This window comes from Neoarius graeffei, chromosome 2 (assembly GCF_027579695.1).
Source record: "Neoarius graeffei isolate fNeoGra1 chromosome 2, fNeoGra1.pri, whole genome shotgun sequence".
Lineage (NCBI taxonomy): Eukaryota > Metazoa > Chordata > Actinopteri > Siluriformes > Ariidae > Neoarius > Neoarius graeffei.
Genome location: NC_083570.1, coordinates 100,099,757 through 100,118,104, shown reverse-complemented (window position 1 = coordinate 100,118,104; position 18,348 = coordinate 100,099,757). Strand labels below are relative to the sequence as shown.

The window sequence follows — 18,348 nt, the reverse complement described above, 5'->3', positions numbered from 1 at the left end:
TGTGCTCAGTCACCCGTACGGTAAGCTGGACCCACAAGATGGCCGCCACCAGGGAATCCCCGACTCTGTGACGTCATGTGAAAACTATATGTTTACCGACTGAACGTATTTATGAAACCTATAGCATGGATTTTGATGCTATTTCAAAATGCCAGTTTACCAGGATGCTATTTGAAATCCCTGGGGAGAGACACTGCTCTTCACTTATTTGTTGAATACAACATTCATAGTAAGTGTCCTATTCCTTCACTTGCATTCTGATCTAGGCGAGAGCCGGGGATACGTAAGTGAGCAGTAGCTCGCAGTTGATCTTGTTTAAAATATCATTCCAGCCACTAAGATCTCTATTTTTCATACAAAACGACCTGTTATATTCTAAAATAGTTATTGATTTACATGAATCAGTTTGATTTGAAAAAATAAGTAGGTAAAGCTATGAAAACTCACTTGAAAGTCTCCTGTGAATCATTAACATCAAAACTAACCGACAAGAAACTTTGCTGAATACTTCATCAGAAACAGTGAGAGTGAGAGAACATCACTATAAAAGTTATCTGATTTGATATTCACGAGTAATCCAGTTGGAAACCGATCAGAAGAGAGAGAGTGAGCCTGACTGCTTTCGCATGACTCAAAAAGAAAAGCACCAGCAGTTTCTTGACGGGGCGGCACGGTGGTGTAGTGGTTAGCGCTGTCGCCTCACAGCAAGAAGGTCCGGGTTCGAGCCCTGTGGCCGACGAGGGCCTTTCTGTGCGGAGTTTGCATGTTCTCCCCGTGTCCGCGTGGGTTTCCTCCGGGTGCTCCGGTTTCCCCCACAGTCCAAAGACATGCAGGTTAGGTTAACTGGTGACTCTAAATTGACCGTAGGTGTGAATGTGAGTGTGAATGGTTGTCTGTGTCTATGTGTCAGCCCTGTGATGACCTGGCGACTTGTCCAGGGTGTACCCCGCCTTTCGCCCATAGTCAGCTGGGATAGGCTCCAGCTTGCCTGCAACCCTGTAGAACAGGATAAAGCGGCTAGAGATAATGAGATGAGATGAGTTTCCCGACGTCCCGCGAGCAGAGTGTACTCTGTCGCACCAAATTCAACCTGCCGTTACTCCCAAAGTACTGAACAGATCTTGACGAGAGAAAATTCTTTGGAAAGCAGAGATAAGCTTTTTAATGATGGTATTAACAATATTCAAGCGGTAAGCAGTGACAGATTTGGAAACTTAGATGAGCGTCTGCATGGACAATTTTCACAGCACGGCCGGCAAGCGTCTGATACGCTTACCTTTAGTTCACCCTCCAGATGAAGCCATAAAGAGACCAAGTGAGACGGAGAGAAGCTACGGAAGCCGCGAGAGGCCCTTCATATCTTTTTTTTATTCACCTTGTTATCCCGAGATAACGACATAATTAATTCAGGATGTCGAGAAAACAACACAACTAATTCGAGATCTTGAGAAAACAAAACCGTTATTCCGAATTCGAGATCTCGAGAAAACAGCTGAGATTTCTAGCAGAGCTGTGGGTCAGACAACGAAGACTTAGAAATTGGCGGACATGTAACAGAGCAGAAATGGCTTTTTACGATGCCTTGAGAGAGAGGGGGGCCAGTCTTCTGCGGAGGTGCCGTGGACTAATTTTGAAATGATCCCTTATTAAAAGACTTAATGCAATCTCTCCCTGTGTCAACCCCTGATCAAAATACTGCCTTACTGGGTGATCGATTATTCCAGACATTCTAATGACCTATGTCTGTCTAATGTCTATACAGAATGAGAAATAGCCCCAAAGTCAGCATATCACAAGTCTCTTGGCGCACCTGAATGAACCATTTCTCAGCTGTTTACTCGAGATCATGAAATAACAGTTTTGTTTTCTCGAGATCCTGAATTAATTATGTCGTTATCTCGGGATAACAAGGTCTCATCTCATCTCATTATCTCTAGCCGCTTTATCCTGTTCTACAGGGTCTCAGGCAAGCTGGAGCCTATCCCAGCTGACTACGGGCGAAAGGCGGGGTACACCCTGGACAAGTCGCCAGCTCATCACAGGGCTGACAGACAGACAACCATTCACACTCACACTCACACCTATGGTCAATTTAGAGTCACCAGTTAACCTAACCTGCATGTCTTTGGACTGTGGGGGAAACCGGAGCACCCGGAGGAAACCCACGCGGACACGGGGAGAACATGCAAACTCCACACAGAAAGGCCCTCACCGGCCACGGGGCTCGAACCCGGACCTTCTTGCTGTGAGGCGACAGCGCTAACCACTACACCACCGTGCCGCCCGGGATAACAAGGTGAATAAAAAAAAAGGATTATATGAAGGGCCTCTCGCGGCTTCCGTAAGAAGCAAATAAGTGACGTTTATGAATAAAAATTCTCGTCCTTCAAACCCGAATGTGAAATTTGATGGGGGGGAAAAAAACATGATTAAAAAATAATTTATTCAAATGCGTGTTCTGTCAGTCATGAAAACACCTCATCGATGACAGGTAGTTATTATAAAGCCACAGGTGGTGTTATTTTTGTTCCAGGAATCATTTAATGACTATGATACTCCGTATCGGGGTCTATACGCGCACAAACAGAACACTAAAAACCTTTTTAACAAGATTTCCTAGTGTTTTCCCCCAGGGAATGTCACGTAATTGAGGAAAGCCATTCATCTGTGTGGCTTGGAGACGCAGCCAGATTGTTAGTAATGTGAGCTGCCCTTTTCCTTCAACGCCTTGTTCCCCTAAAGGCTCAAGTCAATGAAACAGATAATGATATTATGTGTGTGTTTTGTGAGAGCTTTGTCCTTTCCAAGGCAGAAACTGGTTGTGTCACTGATCATCAGTAGAGTCACATGTCACATCCTGTTATTGTCCCTGATTGAAGAATGGAGAAGAATGCTTTCTTTGCAGTCCTTTTATTCTTGAGTTCAAGAGGAACCGGGATCGTTTGGTTTGGACTTGATGCACGAGTGCTCAGGAGGATGACTCTTCATTTTGGGGATGTGAGAATGATGGCATCATCTTGCAAATTAAAAATCTCCAGATATGTCGCTAGCACAGAGCAGACTCTGAACGCTGTTCTCGGTTCATGTTACGGTCCTTTTTTACTTAAATAAGTTCTCCAGGCAGTCTTGTTGCTCACGTGTAGCCCTATGGTTGTGGATCAGGTGACGCAGCGAATCACAAGTTCTCACATGTCTGAGGAGATTAGAGTTCAGTGTGTGTAAGCCTACTTATTTATTTGGAAATGATCCAGTGTTCCGTATCAGTGAGTGGCAAAAGTATGTGAACATTTGCTTTCAGTGTTTGGCGTGACCGCTTTGTGCAGTAATAACTAGGGGTGGGTATTGCCAAGGACCTCACGATACGGTACGCATCACGATACTTGAGTCACGATACGATACTGCGATATATTGCGATATTCTACATAGTTCACTGAAAAATGTAAACGCATTATGCATCTTAAAATCCGAGTTGTATGTAGGGCTGGGCGATTTTACGATTACGATGTTATTCACGATATAAAATCTCTACGATTAGAAATTAGACACGTACGATATGCCTACGATAAGCCTACGCCTTCAATAAAATTACTTCATCCGAAGTTTTGACAGACACGCGAATAGCCAATCATAACTAAACAGTACCGCACGTAACCAATCAGTTGGAAGAGAGCCATGTCAAGTTAGGTTGCGTGCACACACAAACACACACACACGTGTAGCAGCAATGCACAGCATGGCTGTGGTGAAGTTTGCAGGAGTGCGGCATTTCTCCAACAAAGCGTGAAACAAAGCGATTATAAAAATGAGCGAGAAGCCGACTGACCGGAGTTCTGAACAGGAAAGTCAGAGCACTGCCCTGGAGGACATCGTTGAAAAGAAGGGCCAGAGATCTTCGGTTGTGTGGAGGTATTTTGGATATTTAAAATCAGACATACAACAAAGTGTTACACAAAACCTTAAACACACTGACGTACAGGATTGCACTTTTTTTCTCCTTGCAGCATAAGGTTTACACGTCAATATGTCTTTTATGTTTATTTGAAAGCTGCTAGAATTTGCACAAATGATTAACAATGGTATATAGTTTTTATTTTTCAGTTTCAGTTTATTCATTTGAACAAAAAGAACAAAAGAATGTGCATCCAGTTTGTTTTGGTTCTGTGAAACTTGAAGGCTTGTGAAGCTATTTTTGTTAATTAGGAAGGAACTACTAATTTGTAATGTTCATATTTTGAGCAGAAAATTAAAGAAAATACAAAAATAGTGATTTGATTTATATCGTGATATATATCGTTATCGAAAATTTTGAAAAAATATATCGTGATATAATTTTTTCTCATATCGCCCAGCCCTAGTTGTATGTACATCAGATGATAGTGATAATTCATGGGACAAACTGAGTCAAAACAATGTAATTCTAATGATCCATGCCATTTTATTGTAACTATACAAGCGCAAGTTACAACATATTTGCAGGAACAACACACTGTCTGGAACACATTGAAAAGTGCAGTGTGCATCTTAGGCTACGTTCACACTGCAGGCTGAAGTGACTCAAATCCGATCTTTTCGCCCATATGTGACCTGTATCCGATCTTTTATTGACAATATGAACGACACAGATCCGATTTTTTTCAAATCCGACCCAGGCCGTTTGGATATGTTCCGATATGTTCCGCTAATTCCGATCCCTATCCGCTCTTTTCATATGCGACTTCAGTCTGAACCGCCAGGTCGCATTCATCCGACTTACACGTCATCAACAAGCCACAAACGTCACTATTCTGCGCTGAAGTAGGCGGCGGGTCTCTCAAAAAAAGTTACAACAACATGGCGCATAATCACGGGCGCAGATAGAGGGGGGGACTCGTCCCACCCAGATTTAAATTCACCTCGTTCGGTCCCCCCCCACTTATAGGGAGGAAAAAACGTCTATGCTGTCTTTCTTTGCATAAGGCAAACCTCACGGAAAAATCAAAAGACTAATTACCATTCGGTTTATTGAGGTGCACAGCAGTGTATACATAGTTGCAACAACTCACATAAAACAAAACAAAGACTGATATTCGGTTGGTTGAGCTGCGCAGACTGCACAGGTTGTGAGCTCGAGCTTGGTTGCTATGGTAACCCACAACAAGTTTGACAGGCATATCGGGGTTGGGGTTGGTTTGCTGGCAGCTTTGTCCCCCCCAGTTTTTTGTCCCTCCCAGTTCAAAAAACGTATCTGCGCCCCTGCGCATGACATCAATGCGAGGGACGCTTCGGGCTGTGAAGGTTCTGAATCTTCTCAATGGAAGGACGCAGAGGTTAGGGAGCTGATTTCCATTTGGGGGGATACAGCTATTCAAGCTAGATTGGATGGGTCATACCGCAACCGGGCGGTTTTACTTCCGTAAACACTGGCCATGCTCACTGCGTGTGACGTCGTCGTATCCTGCAATGCGCATGCGGAACACTTTTAGGTCGCTTTTCGTTCATACTGAGGATCACATACAAGTCGCATATATTTGTTAATGTGAATGACCTCACAAAAAAATCGGATTTCACAAAAAAATCGGAATTGAGCATTAAGCCTTGCAGTGTGAACGTAGCGTTAGTCTCCCTGAGCACAATTATGAAACAAAGTGCAGTGTGGGTCAGTGTCCACACACTGAAACTGAACTGAAACCTCAGTGAATCACGTTTCTTCTGAACTTTGAGTAAATACTCAAAATAAAATGCAGTGTCTCACACACACTAAAATTGAAAATGCAAAATAAAGTGCAGCTTCTTGCCTTTGGTCTTAAATGACAAAATTAAGTTCACAGTTACAGTAAGTCACACATCACTGAAGTAGACGGGAGGACTTTGGCGCTGTCCCGTGTAGTTTGCTTCGGGTCGGGTTTCGGTGGCTCCGGCTGAGCTAATATGTCGGGGTGGTGTCGTGCTAAGTAAGTTCGCAAGTTTGTTGTGTTACCTGAATATCTAATTGGAGCGAAACAGGTTTTGGAGAGTACGTACTCTTTGTCCAGCTCACTGTTTTTTTTTTTCTCCTTTCCTTTGGAATCCAAAGTGCCTCCAAACATCTGCCTTAAAGTTCGGTGGCGTCTCTAGGTTTACATTAACAGCCATGCTTGCTTGTTTTTTTTTTTTTTCCTCACTGCAACCACCGGGAAAAAAAGAGAAGACGAAGAGTGCCTTGCAGTGAGGTAGCGGCACAGCGACACCTTGCGGAGCGGAGGTGCGGAAGTCGTACTGGATTTACAACCCGTCTGAAACATGATTTATTATTTGAAAAAATATCGATATTCAAATTTTCAGTATCGATATTGAATCGGAAGACAAAGTATCGCGATATATCGCTGTATCGATAATTTTGCCCACCCCTAGTAATAATTGCAACTAACTAGCCTGGCAAGCCAGACTAAATGTGAATATTTAGTCTGGCCTCTCTCGTAGACATTTCCGAAGGGTGTGGGAGGAACAACCCGCTGTCTTTCAAACTGTGTCTGTGCGTATAGGCCAACGCTCTGACCAATCAGCGCAACAGTGACTGTGACGTAGTCAGAGCGACAGAAAGCAGTGGGGGAGGCCTTGAAATAAATAATTTTTCAAAATGCGTATTAATAAACAGGTTCTAGATATTAAGAAGTTTGGAGATAATGACCACAAGTTTGGAGTCTGTACCACAAACTTAACATACACTTTTTTTCCAAGTGTTTTTCAAGGGTTTGCTTAAACTGTTTTTGAGAGTTTTTATTTAGTGGTGTTTGGTGAAATAATTTCCCTTAAATTTAAAATAACGGGAAAATAAGAAACAATCACAAAGTAATGTTTCAAAGCTGTTTATTAATTCTTCGTACTGCACAAACTAGCCCCATCCTTTTGGCTACGAGCGGAGCCAGCTGGTAGATCAGACTTTTGCCATAGCCGGTCGGCAAAACAGCGAAAACGTCCTTCTTGAAAAGGAATGAGCGGAGAGCCTCTTCCTGTTCATGTTTCAACGAAAACTCCAAGTCTAATTCTTCTAAAACTGATTCCAAAGCGGAGTCAAACACGCGCTGTTCACTAGCCGTAGCCATCTTCCCTGTTGCGCTTTCTCCAGCGTCGCGCAGCCTTGTAGTCACTCCTGCAAAAGCCCGCCCAAAGAATCCAAACAAAAACCTTGCGTTGTGATTGGCGGGCACGATTTGATGCCCGGGGTGCGTTGTTGATATGGTGCGAGGCTAGACCCACTCGCAGGCAAAAATATTTTTGGCCGCTAGGCGGGTGGGTCTAGTTTACTAGGCTAGCAACTAACCCTTTCTTGTCACTGTTGCAATCCTGCACATTGGCTTGGAGAAATTTCTCTGTACAGAACAGCTTCAACTCTGCAAAGTTGGTGGATTTCCTCACATGAGCAGCTTGCATAACATTTTTCTATTGGATTAAGGTCAGGACTTTGACTTGGCCATTCCAAAACATAAATCATATTCGTCTTTGACCAGTCTTTGGCAGAATGATTTTGTATGCTTCAGGGTCATCATTTTGCTGCATGACCCACTTTCTCTTGACATTCAGTTCACGGATAAATTTTGCCATGACGTGGCGTCCGTCCAGCCATCGTCCACAATTCGGTTAAATCCTGTCTTCTCCGTCAGTTGCTGGGTTTCAGTCTCGTGACTTTTCTTAGCGGTTTTACCGGAAGTGAATAGCTGGTGGTCTAAACGGCTGCCGTAGTGCAAACAACCAGCCTATTGATAAGTTATCAGAGTACGCTCGTAATCTAGAAGGCACTGCTGGGTTTAGATCTATTCAGAAGATTGCTGTGTGCAATGGAATCGACCCCTACAGTCTGGGAAAGAAGGATTTGTCATACGATCTCGAAAACTACCCTTCAGTCGAGTTCCCCGACATCTCGAACTATCTGGTGTTGCAGACGTCCCTCTACACCGCAAAACAGATGAAAGCGTGGAAGAGTATGGAGTCTTACAACTTTTTTTTTTTTTTTTTGTATGTAGCTGGGTAAAGGACCTCGCTATCAAGTCGCTGCCCAAAGAATCCTGTATTGTTTTTGCCTGTGTAAATGTGTTGTTTTTAAACGTTTCGTTCGTGTCTATGACGAAGCACAAACAACAGTTGGCTTGATTCTCACTTGTGTTGGCTCTTATCTCTCAGCTAAATCATTCACAAAGATCATCAGAAACCCCTTTAAAGACCTGGATCTTAGTTAAACAAGACGGAGAAGTGATCATGGCGCATTGTAACTGTACGGCTGGGGAAGAATTTTGTCGCAACCTTCATGCATATGGACTTTGTGAGGAGGAAACAAAAACAGCTGGGGACTTTAGCGCTTCGTGACTAAAAAAAGTAGCGTAAAATAACGACACATGGCAAGAAAAGTACTTGGAAAACACTAAGGCCGTAGCTGAGAGGGAAATACAAACCTTTCACCAAGTGATCACTGCAAACTCGAGCACGCTTCGACTCGGCTCCCTTCGATTTCAGCGAGAGGTTCAAAAGCCACCTTTCTCCACGTCTTTTTGTGAAATCCTGTGTTCGTTCACCCTTTTTTATTAGTTCACGGCGAACCCTGAAGAAACTTTTATCAGTTTCACAGTTTGATCAATTCGAACAACGCAAGCGTGAGGCATTTTTCATGTGAGCGATGCAGCTTCTCTGTATAAACGCTTTGTCGACTGAGCTTCGGTAGACCGCCAGCTAAAGTTTTGAATAACTAATGAGGAGGATGTGACGTCACGTGAAACCCAGCAGTTCTCCACGGATTTTCATTCCGATGTTTTGTTTGAAAGAACTCATCACTCCGGACACAACTTGTTTGTTTTGGGGTTTTATTGGTCAAATTTTTGCTAACGAGTTAGTAATTAGGTCAAATTAATGAATTTTCCAGGCCTCTTACTAGAATTGTATCTCCTCTTTCATTTCTCATCCGATTTCAGTTCTGATTGTTTTGGGTAGCGCTTCCTTTGAGGAACAAAACTTGGTCATGTGTTTGCTGATTTTCTTGTCGTAAACAATTTGTTTACAACTTTTTGTTTATTTTCAGTTAAACCGTATCTCCTCCCTCAGTTCTCAATGGATTTCAGTTCTGATTGTTTTATTTGAAAGAACTCGACCTTCTGCACAAAACTTGGTCATTGTATTGTCAATATTTTTTTGCTGACAAATTAGTAATTTCGTCAACTTAACGATTTTCTTCTGACTAGAATTGGATCTCCTCTCGCATTTTTCATGCGTTTTCAGTGCTGGTGGATGTTTTGGGTCGATCTTCACTCGGGGAACAAAATTGAGTCCTTTGTTAATTTTCCTGTTGTAAACGGTTTGTTCTCGAGGTTGGTCCTCTCTCGCATTCACATTTCAGTTCTGTTTGTTTTGGTCGTCGTGGTCGTTTTGATGGCAGGTCAGATGAGCTACTCCATCCTTGACGTTCTTGTTTGATTAATGATGGCAAGTTGTTCTGGCCCAGATGCAGCAAAACTGGTCCAAACCATGATACTACCACCACCATGTTTACCCTATACTAGAATGTGGCGTTTTCATTTCTCCAAACATAACACTTCTTTCAACCAAAAAGTTCTATTTTGGTCTCAGATCAACAGTTTTTTCCAATAACCTTCTGGCTTGTCCACGTGAACTTCAGCAAACTGTACAAGGTTTTTTTTTTTTTTGAAGAGCAGTCGCTTTCTCCTTGCGACCCTGTTATCCACATCATTGTTGTTCAGCTTTCCTCTGATGGTGGACTCATGAACATTAATGAAAGTGGGAAAGGTCTTTTGTTGCTTAAAATGACCCTGGGTTCCTTTGTGACCTCACGGACTGTTACACACCCTGTTAAACATGACAGGTGGCGCCACCATCTTGACAACTTTCATATACACCAACCTGGAGAACATTCTATATGAGTTTGATCAAAATCTGATCACTCTTGTAGGAGTCGTGATTTTCTTGAAATTGCACATGACCCCTGTGTAGCCTCTTCCATGGTAGGTGGCACCACCTGGTGAACAATTCTTGTTTGTCTTTCGAGTCTTCTGGCTGAGTTTCAGTGAAAGCGCCCCAGCAGTTTATGAAAAGTATCGTTTAATGTGACGAGTCACCCAAAAACTTCAGACGCCCGTAAAATGTTAAATATGACAGGTGGTGCCACCGTCTTGCCAACTTTTATACACACCAACCTGGAGAACATTGCATGCGAGTTTGATCAAAATCTGATCAATCCTGTCGGAGGAGTCATGATTTTCGTGAAATTGCACGTGTAGCCTCATCCATGGTAGGTGGCGCCACCTGGTGAACAATTCTAGTTTGTCTTTTGAGTCTTCTGGCTGAGTTTCAGTGAAAGCGCCCCAGCAGTTTATGAAAAGTATAGTTTAATGTGATGAGTCACCCAAAAATTTCATACGCCCATAAAATCGTAAATATGATGGGTGGCTCCACTATCTTGACAACTTTTATACACACCGACCCGGGGAACATTGCATGCGAGTTTGATCAAAATCTGATCAATTCTGTAGGAGTAGCAGCGATTTTTGTAAATTGTGGGCGGACGACGGACATGGTTTTGTAACATATTCCAGCCTGATGAGCATCAGCAACTCTTTTTCTGAGGTCCTCAGGAATCACTTTTGTTTATGCCATGATACACTTCTACAAACACGTGTTGTGAAGATCACTTTTTTTTTTTTTAAAATAAATAAATCCCTGTTCTTTAAATAAAACAGGACAGACACTCGCACCTGTGGTGGGTTTCCCAAAAGCCTCTTAACACTAAGAGCATCTTAACAAGGAGAGAGTGTTCATTGTGATGCTCGCTCTTAGTCTGGCTAAAGCAACTTCAAAGCTCTGCGAGCATTGGTCTGGCAAAGATATTAAGCCCAACCGTTTCCCAAAGTGTGTGGTTGACCCGCCTCCCTGAAATGCCTCAGTTTGCTACTGGTCGAAGCCAGAAAAGGCTGTGACGAAGCTTAAACCAATCACATCACTCTTTCCTCTGACGTATGTGACGCGACGGAAACTGCTTGAGTAACAGGAAGAAGATAAATACCTCCAGGGCTGCTCTTTGCTCCGTTTTCAATGAGAACTTCCCGTTGAATGCTTTCAATACAGCATCTACCGCTGTGTCAAAGGCTTGCCGCTGCTCCATGTTCGTAATGTTTCTAGTGAATGAAGCGCTTCCGGCATAGATTCTGTAAACAATCTATGGCTTCCGGTCGCAGTTCTGCTACGTCACTGCCTTGAACACGCCTCTACCCAGGGCCGTTGGAGATGCTCAAAGTTGATTGGCTCCCGATTTTTCGGGAGCTTGGAAGAGCTGGAGATAGCTTGCCTTGCCAGACTAAGTTCGCAACAGGCCCTCGTGTTGCGTCACGCTTAGGATGGGCGGGCCCAGGCTAGCTCGCTCTACCATTTGATGATGATCTTTGTGCTACGATGCTTTTGGGAAACCCAACCCCTGATTGTTAACCCATTGATTGAAAACGCAGACTGCAATTTCACCTTACCTGCAAATCCTAGGGGTTTGCATACTTTTGCCACTCATAGATATGTACTATTTTTGTCTTTTTGTTTAAATTGGGTTCTCTTTACTTTTATGAAAACTTGTATTAAGTCATTTATGCAGAAACGTATAGAAAATATTATATTAAAAATCTGTCGACATAAGATAATGCAGTACTTGCATTCATTTAAAAATATATCTAGCTAAAGTAACAGAAATTAATGGAATTTTTTTTAATCACAGGCTAGTTTCATAAATCTTCCAAACTAGCTTAATGGTTATAAGATCTTGTGGACCTGGGACATGGTCGAGTGCCCATTTGTACATGCAGGGTGGAGCTGGAAAGGTGAGGGGTAATACGCTTCACCGATGAAGGGTTTGTGTTCACGAACCCCAAAAGTGATGCACGTCTCTTCCAACTTTCTTAACATGAATGTTTTAAAACCAGTGTCAGAGTCACAGTGCTGTTTCATCTCTTAGAACCTGACACAGTCCTGGTCTTTATTTGTATTTCCATTTGTGTGTTCAAACTCCGCGTATCAAAAGCAGTCGACGTCATAGAACCTGTGCGTGTGTGAATAAAAATGATTTAAGAAATTAAACAAGACCAAGTCATCTCTATTTTCCCCCCCCGCCAATATACCAACTATATACCAAGTTTCAAGATGATATTTGTCATATTTTTCAAGTTCTGCTGCAGGAAACCAACCCTACCTCTTTACACTGACCTCAGCAGCCCATGGCATAAACCCACCGGAACCTTTGGTCCAGCTGAGCTAAAAATTAAAATTTCTCACATTTCTTAGTATCAAAAGGAACATATACATTACTTAATCAACACATATCAACTTTCAAGACCGTACCACTCATAGTTTTCAAGTTCTGCTCCGGAAACAAAACCTACCCCAAGACTAACCTGAGACACCAAGTCTGAAATTGTTCCCATGGAAACATGAAAAATGAAAATTTCTTAGTATGAAAAGGCACATCTGCATCACCTTGTTAACATGTATACCAAGTTTCAAATCTGTGTCATGAATAGTTTTGGATATATGCTCCGGAAACGAACGTTGCTCTTAGAAACGAAGGCAAAATCGATTTTTATGTAAAAGTTTGAAAAATGCTTCCCCCCCCTAAAAAAAAAAAAATCCAAAATGGCAAAAGGCACCAGTTCACATGTTGCTTGATATGTATACAAAGTTTCATGACCATATCTTCAGTAGTTTTAAAGATGTGGCCTGAAAACGAAAACGCGAACGGACGGAACTCGTTTCTATACCCCCCACCGAGCTTTGCTTGGGTAGGGGATAATAAAAGTAGTGAAGTGTGTAGTCGAATATAATGGAGTTGAAGTACATTTTTAAATAATTATCATGTATTCTAGGAAGAGTGAAAGGCATTATACAGGGTTTTTTCTAGAAAAATTTAGTATGAGGGCGCTCACCATGGCGAGGGAGCGAAGCGACGGGGGGGGGGGATGGTGCCGGTTGTCCGTCCCGCCCTCCGCCGTGCGAAGCCTTGGAAAAATTGAGGCTACAATGGGACATTCTGAGGCTGTCTGAGAGGGAAATTGTAACAAATTGTCTGTCAACATTGAAAAAGAAAAGTAATCTTCTGCCCCGGACAGTCTTTGGGTTTCTTCCTCTTCGTGCCGCGGGATGACATCTTTAAATGCCCAAGTGTCAACAAAAACAACTTGTGAACTACTTGTCAAAAGCTCCCGCGCCGGTGGGTGAAAGGTCATTCAGTCTCGAGAAATCTCGCTCTACAAGTCAGCTGACCTTGTTTGTAACCCATGTCAAATCTTGCGAGAGCAGCTGCGACAAGTAAACAACTAAACAACATGGCGGCTCGGTCTGGAAAACGCCAATTCGGATTGTTTTTGCACCGTCTGGCGGTGTATCTACTATGATTGGAATATTTTTGGAGTAATTATAACGTATTTGATGGTCAGACACATTGTCACGTGGTGTTGCTGGGATGTTTTCACGGAGAAAAGATCGTTTTGAGAAAGATTGCATGTTGTGCAGTAGCATATAAATGCATGGCCTAAGTGTGACTTGGGGTTCAATCGGCATTTCGGTAAGGGGGCACACGCCGAGAGTAAGAGGGCACAGCGCCCCTGTTCCCCGCTTTAGACGAAAGCCTGATTATATATTAAAACAACTGCTGTAAGAACAATTCATTGGAAAATGTTACTTATGGGAGTAAATATTTAAGTTATTCCACGAAATCGAGTCATACATGAGCTGATGGCCGATGAGGCACGTAGCACCGAGTCGGCTGTAAGCCATGTACGACCAGATTGAGTGGAATAACTGTTGTATTCTATCCACGTTCACTGGATTTTGAGAAAACGGAGCATTTTTAAAAAATTTTTTTGCAAATTCGATAAATAAAACCTTTTTACAAAAGGTCCAACAAAATAATTTCTGCTTAGAATGTAAACAAACTGGCAAAATGACCGGAGCAATTTGTGAAAAATGCTATAAAAATAAAAAGATATGTTCTTACCATTAAATGTTTTCATTCCGAATTTTGTTGCATTTTGATTTTGTATTTTTCAGGGCTTTGTTTTCAAGTAGTTTTTATTTCGTCCTCGGTTGGTTCAGTAACATGGTCTGCCATTTTCTTCTTCCTCTAATGGGTTTTTTTTTTTTGGCGGTAGGCAAACCAACTTAAAGGTGCATTACTGCCCCCAACTGGGCTGGAGTGTGGAACAGGAGACTGCATTCTTTTAGCTGTTTGTTTCTTTTAAATGTTTGATAACGGTGATCTATCTGACTTGATGCCCTCCACCATTTTGTTCTTCGCTACTGACAGTATATGAGCTGATATCCTCGTAGTAGAGTAGCCAATCAGAGCGTGCGATTGCTCATATCCAGTGAATATGGATAGAATGAAACATTATTACCCACCTCTGAGGGTGACCCATCATGCATTGCTCCTTTTGCACTGAATTTCAACATGGACTGAAACATTTGCACTGAACGCACTTTTCCAACAACGTTCCATCGGCTTCACTGCTCCGTTTTATTTTTCCGTGGGCAGTTAAACCTTTAAAGAGTGCGTGGTTAAGAATGAACCCAGTTCTTGTGCCTCTCTTGTACTACAGGTGTCCTTGGAGCACAAGAATGCCACAGTGATATTCGACCAAGCAAGTCACACTCCAGAATCTTTATCAGATGCCATTGAGGACATGGGCTTTGAGTCGAGGGCAACAAATGCTACTCCAGTCACGGCTGTTCAAACAGAAGTGAGGCAGTTTCCTGTCCGCAGCAGGTGTAGTGCAGAATCTCTCTCTCAACTCCGCCAGCTCAAAGGTGTACTGGAGGTCAAGGAGAACGGCGAAGGCAAGAACTTGACCGTCAGGTTCATCCCAGCTCTTGTGAGCATCGAGAGAATCCAGGAAATGCTGAACACACTGGTGTCACTGTCCAGCTCTGGCAACACTTCCGCAGATCAGGCGAGTTCTGGTAGTGTGGAGTTGCTGAAGATGCGCATCGAGGGCATGACCTGTCTGTCCTGCACCACCACTATCGAGGGCAAGATCGGAAAACTAAAAGGCGTTCAGAAGATTAAAGGTAAGTCGAAAATTCATCACTTGTAGTAGGTCACAATAACTGGACTTGACATTTCTTCGCTTACCCAAGAGACTTCATTAGTGCGTTTTTTTTTTTTTTTTTTTTTTTTTTAAATCACAGATGAACACGTTTTATTCCTTACTTCAAAGTGCCATTCCACCATTGGATGTATTCTTTGGCATAAAATACAATATATTTTATGACAACATGACTAGACAGAGAAATCTTTTAGCTTCAAAATGATATATCAAACATAATTTTTTGACAACGACAAGTATATTAATTTTGCGACCAGTATATTAATTTCCGCGCGGTAGTGAAACGTGATGTCATCGGCAGGTTCCCCTTCTTGTGTACCACGTGTCAGTCTATTTTTAGACCAGGAAACCCCCAAAGTGAGAGTCATTTCTCCTCGTATATGGGGGCCAAAAAAATTGCGAAAAATTGAGTTAATCTTTCAGTTAGCTAGATTTATTGGTATTAGCTAGATTTATTGGTATTATTTTTATCGCGTTCTATCCGCCATTGCTGATAATATGTGCCACGTCACACATCACGTGGTACACAAGAAGGGGAACCTGCCGATGACATCACGCGCAGAAATTAAAAGGGTAGGTGACTTTGGTCGCAAAATTAATATACTTGTCGTTGTCAAAAAATTGTTTGATATATCATTTTGAAGCTAAAATATTTCTCTATCTAGTGATACCATTTATATATGTTGTCAAAATATATTGTATTTTATGCCAAAGAATACATCCAATGGTGGAATGGCACTTGAAGGAGAACTGAAGTCGTTTTTAAACTTGTTTTATTTCTTAATTAACGTGTTATTCAGTTACGTTTTCGGTTTTAGTAACCTTATATGGTGACTAATTTTGGCAACCAATTGCAATTAAATATTATACTTATCGGCCTATTCGGTTTTTAGCCATGTTGAATTGAGTTCGTTTGCTCCACGGAAGGCGTCGCTTATCCGCGCGATCTTCACGAGACTTGTGCGAGACTTTGAAACGTGAAGAAGTGTCAGCCAGGTGTCGGTGCCGCCATTTTGAAAACTGTTTTCCAAACGAAGTATTGCACAAAAACGAGTTTAAATGACGATTACTCCCTACTTTTTTCAAACTTTCCTGATTGCTATCAAAACAAACAAAACTTCCGGCTTGATCACGTCAGCATTCGAAAGAGGGTGCGCGCGTCTTTTGACAACGTTGGCAGATGTCGGTCGCTTTGATTTCCGCTGTACGTTTTACTTCCGTCCTACGATGTCTCACACAGGTCTCAACGAATCTCGTTTACGGCCATCGCTTTGACATATGGACTGATATATTACAGAGCATATTTCAAACACTCATAACTTGCTCTAGCAGTGACAAAATAGCGATCAAAAATGCATTCCGATATTTAATAAAATGAGAAATAGAATTTTGATCATAAAAAATTTGCCTTCAGTTCTCCTTTAACATGACGTGGCATGCAGTAATTGGAAAATAATCCATGACTGTTTGGTGTGATCGAGCTCAGTGTGAAGAATTATCGTTACCGCCCGAATGCTGGTTACTTTCAGGAAGTTCTGAAGTAATTTGTTCCTCTTATACAACAGCAATTTGCCGACAGTTAATTTTTTTATTTATTTGTTTATTACCGAATGCCACATTGTGTAACATTTATAACCGTTAATAGGTCCATTTAATGTTATGGAATATCTGTGAAACAAGTTCCTGTTCAGTTGCTTTATCACAGCTATAAGCAGGTGTTCAAATCAGCAGCTTTTTTTTTCCCCCTTTTTTCCTCTCCTCAGATTTCTTTGAAATTACTGAGACGTACGAATGAATAAAAATAAAATGTACAACCCCGATTCCAAAAAAGTTGGGACAAAGTACAAATTGTAAATAAAAACGGAATGCAATGATGTGGAAGTTTCAAAATTCCATATTTTATTCAGAATAGAACATAGATGACATATCAAATGTTTAAACTGAGAAAATGTATCATTTAAAGAGAAAAATTAGGTGATTTTAAATTTCATGACACCACATCTCAAAAAAGTTGGGACAAGGCCATGTTTACCACTGTGAGACATCCCCTTTTCTCTTTACAACAGTCTGTAAACGTCTGGGGACTGAGGAGACAAGTTGCTCAAGTTTAGGGATAGGAATGTTAACCCATTCTTGTCTAATGTAGGATTCTAGTTGCTCAACTGTCTTGGGTCTTTTTTGTCGTATCTTCCGTTTTATGATGCGCCAAATGTTTTCTATGGGTGAAAGATCTGGACTGCAGGCTGGCCAGTTCAGTACCCGGACCCTTCTTCTACGCAGCCATGATGCCGTAATTGATGCAGTATGTGGTTTGGCATTGTCATGTTGGAAAATGCAAGGTCTTCCCTGAAAGAGACGTCGTCTGGATGGGAGCATATGTTGCTCTAGAACCTGGATATACCTTTCAGCATTGATGGTGTCTTTCCAGATGTGTAAGCTGCCCATGCCACACGCACTAATGCAGCCCCATACCATCAGAGATGCAGGCTTCTGAACTGAGCGCTGATAACATCTTGGGTCGTCCTTCTCCTCTTTAGTCCGAATGACACGGCGTCCCTGATTTCCATAAAGAACTTTAAATTTTGATTCGTCTGACCACAGAACAGTTTTCCACTTTGCCACAGTCCATTTTAAATGAGCCTTGGCCCAGAGAAGACGTCTGCGCTTCTGGATCATGTTTAGATACGGCTTCTTCTTTGAACTATAGAGTTTTAGCTGGCAACGGCGGATGGCACGGTGAATTGTGTTCACAGATAATGTTCTCTGGAAATATTCCTGAGCCCATTTTGTGATTTCCAATACAGAAGCATGCCTGTATGTGATGCAGTGCCGTCTAAGGGCCCGAAGATCACGGGCACCCAGTATGGTTTTCTGGCCTTGACCCTTACGCACAGAGATTCTTCCAGATTCTCTGAATCTTTTGATGATATTATGCACTGTAGATGATGATATGTTCAAACTCTTTGCAATTTTACACTGTCGAACTCCTTTCTGATATTGCTCCACTATTTGTCGGCGCAGAATTAGGGGGATTGGTGATCCTCTTCCCATCTTTACTTCTGAGAGCCGCTGCCACTCCAAGATGCTCTTTTTATACCCAGTCATGTTAATGACCTATTGCCAATTGACCTAATGAGTTGCAATTTGGTCCTCCAGCTGTTCCTTTTTTGTACCTTTAACTTTTCCAGCCTCTTATTGTCCCTGTCCCAACTTTTTTGAGATGTGTTGGTGTCATGAAATTTCAAATGAGCCA

General features: G+C 42.2%; 1 protein-coding gene across 1 annotated transcript in view; it reads left to right on the top strand.

Moving 5' to 3' along the window:
- atp7a (ATPase copper transporting alpha) overlaps positions 1–18,348 on the top strand; it is a 132,027-nt gene that overhangs the window by 32,672 nt on the left and 81,007 nt on the right. Inside the window, exon 3 of the mRNA XM_060915283.1 lies at positions 14,589–15,057. Coding sequence (XP_060771266.1) covers positions 14,589–15,057 — 469 coding nt within the window. The remainder of the gene's footprint in view (positions 1–14,588; positions 15,058–18,348) is intronic.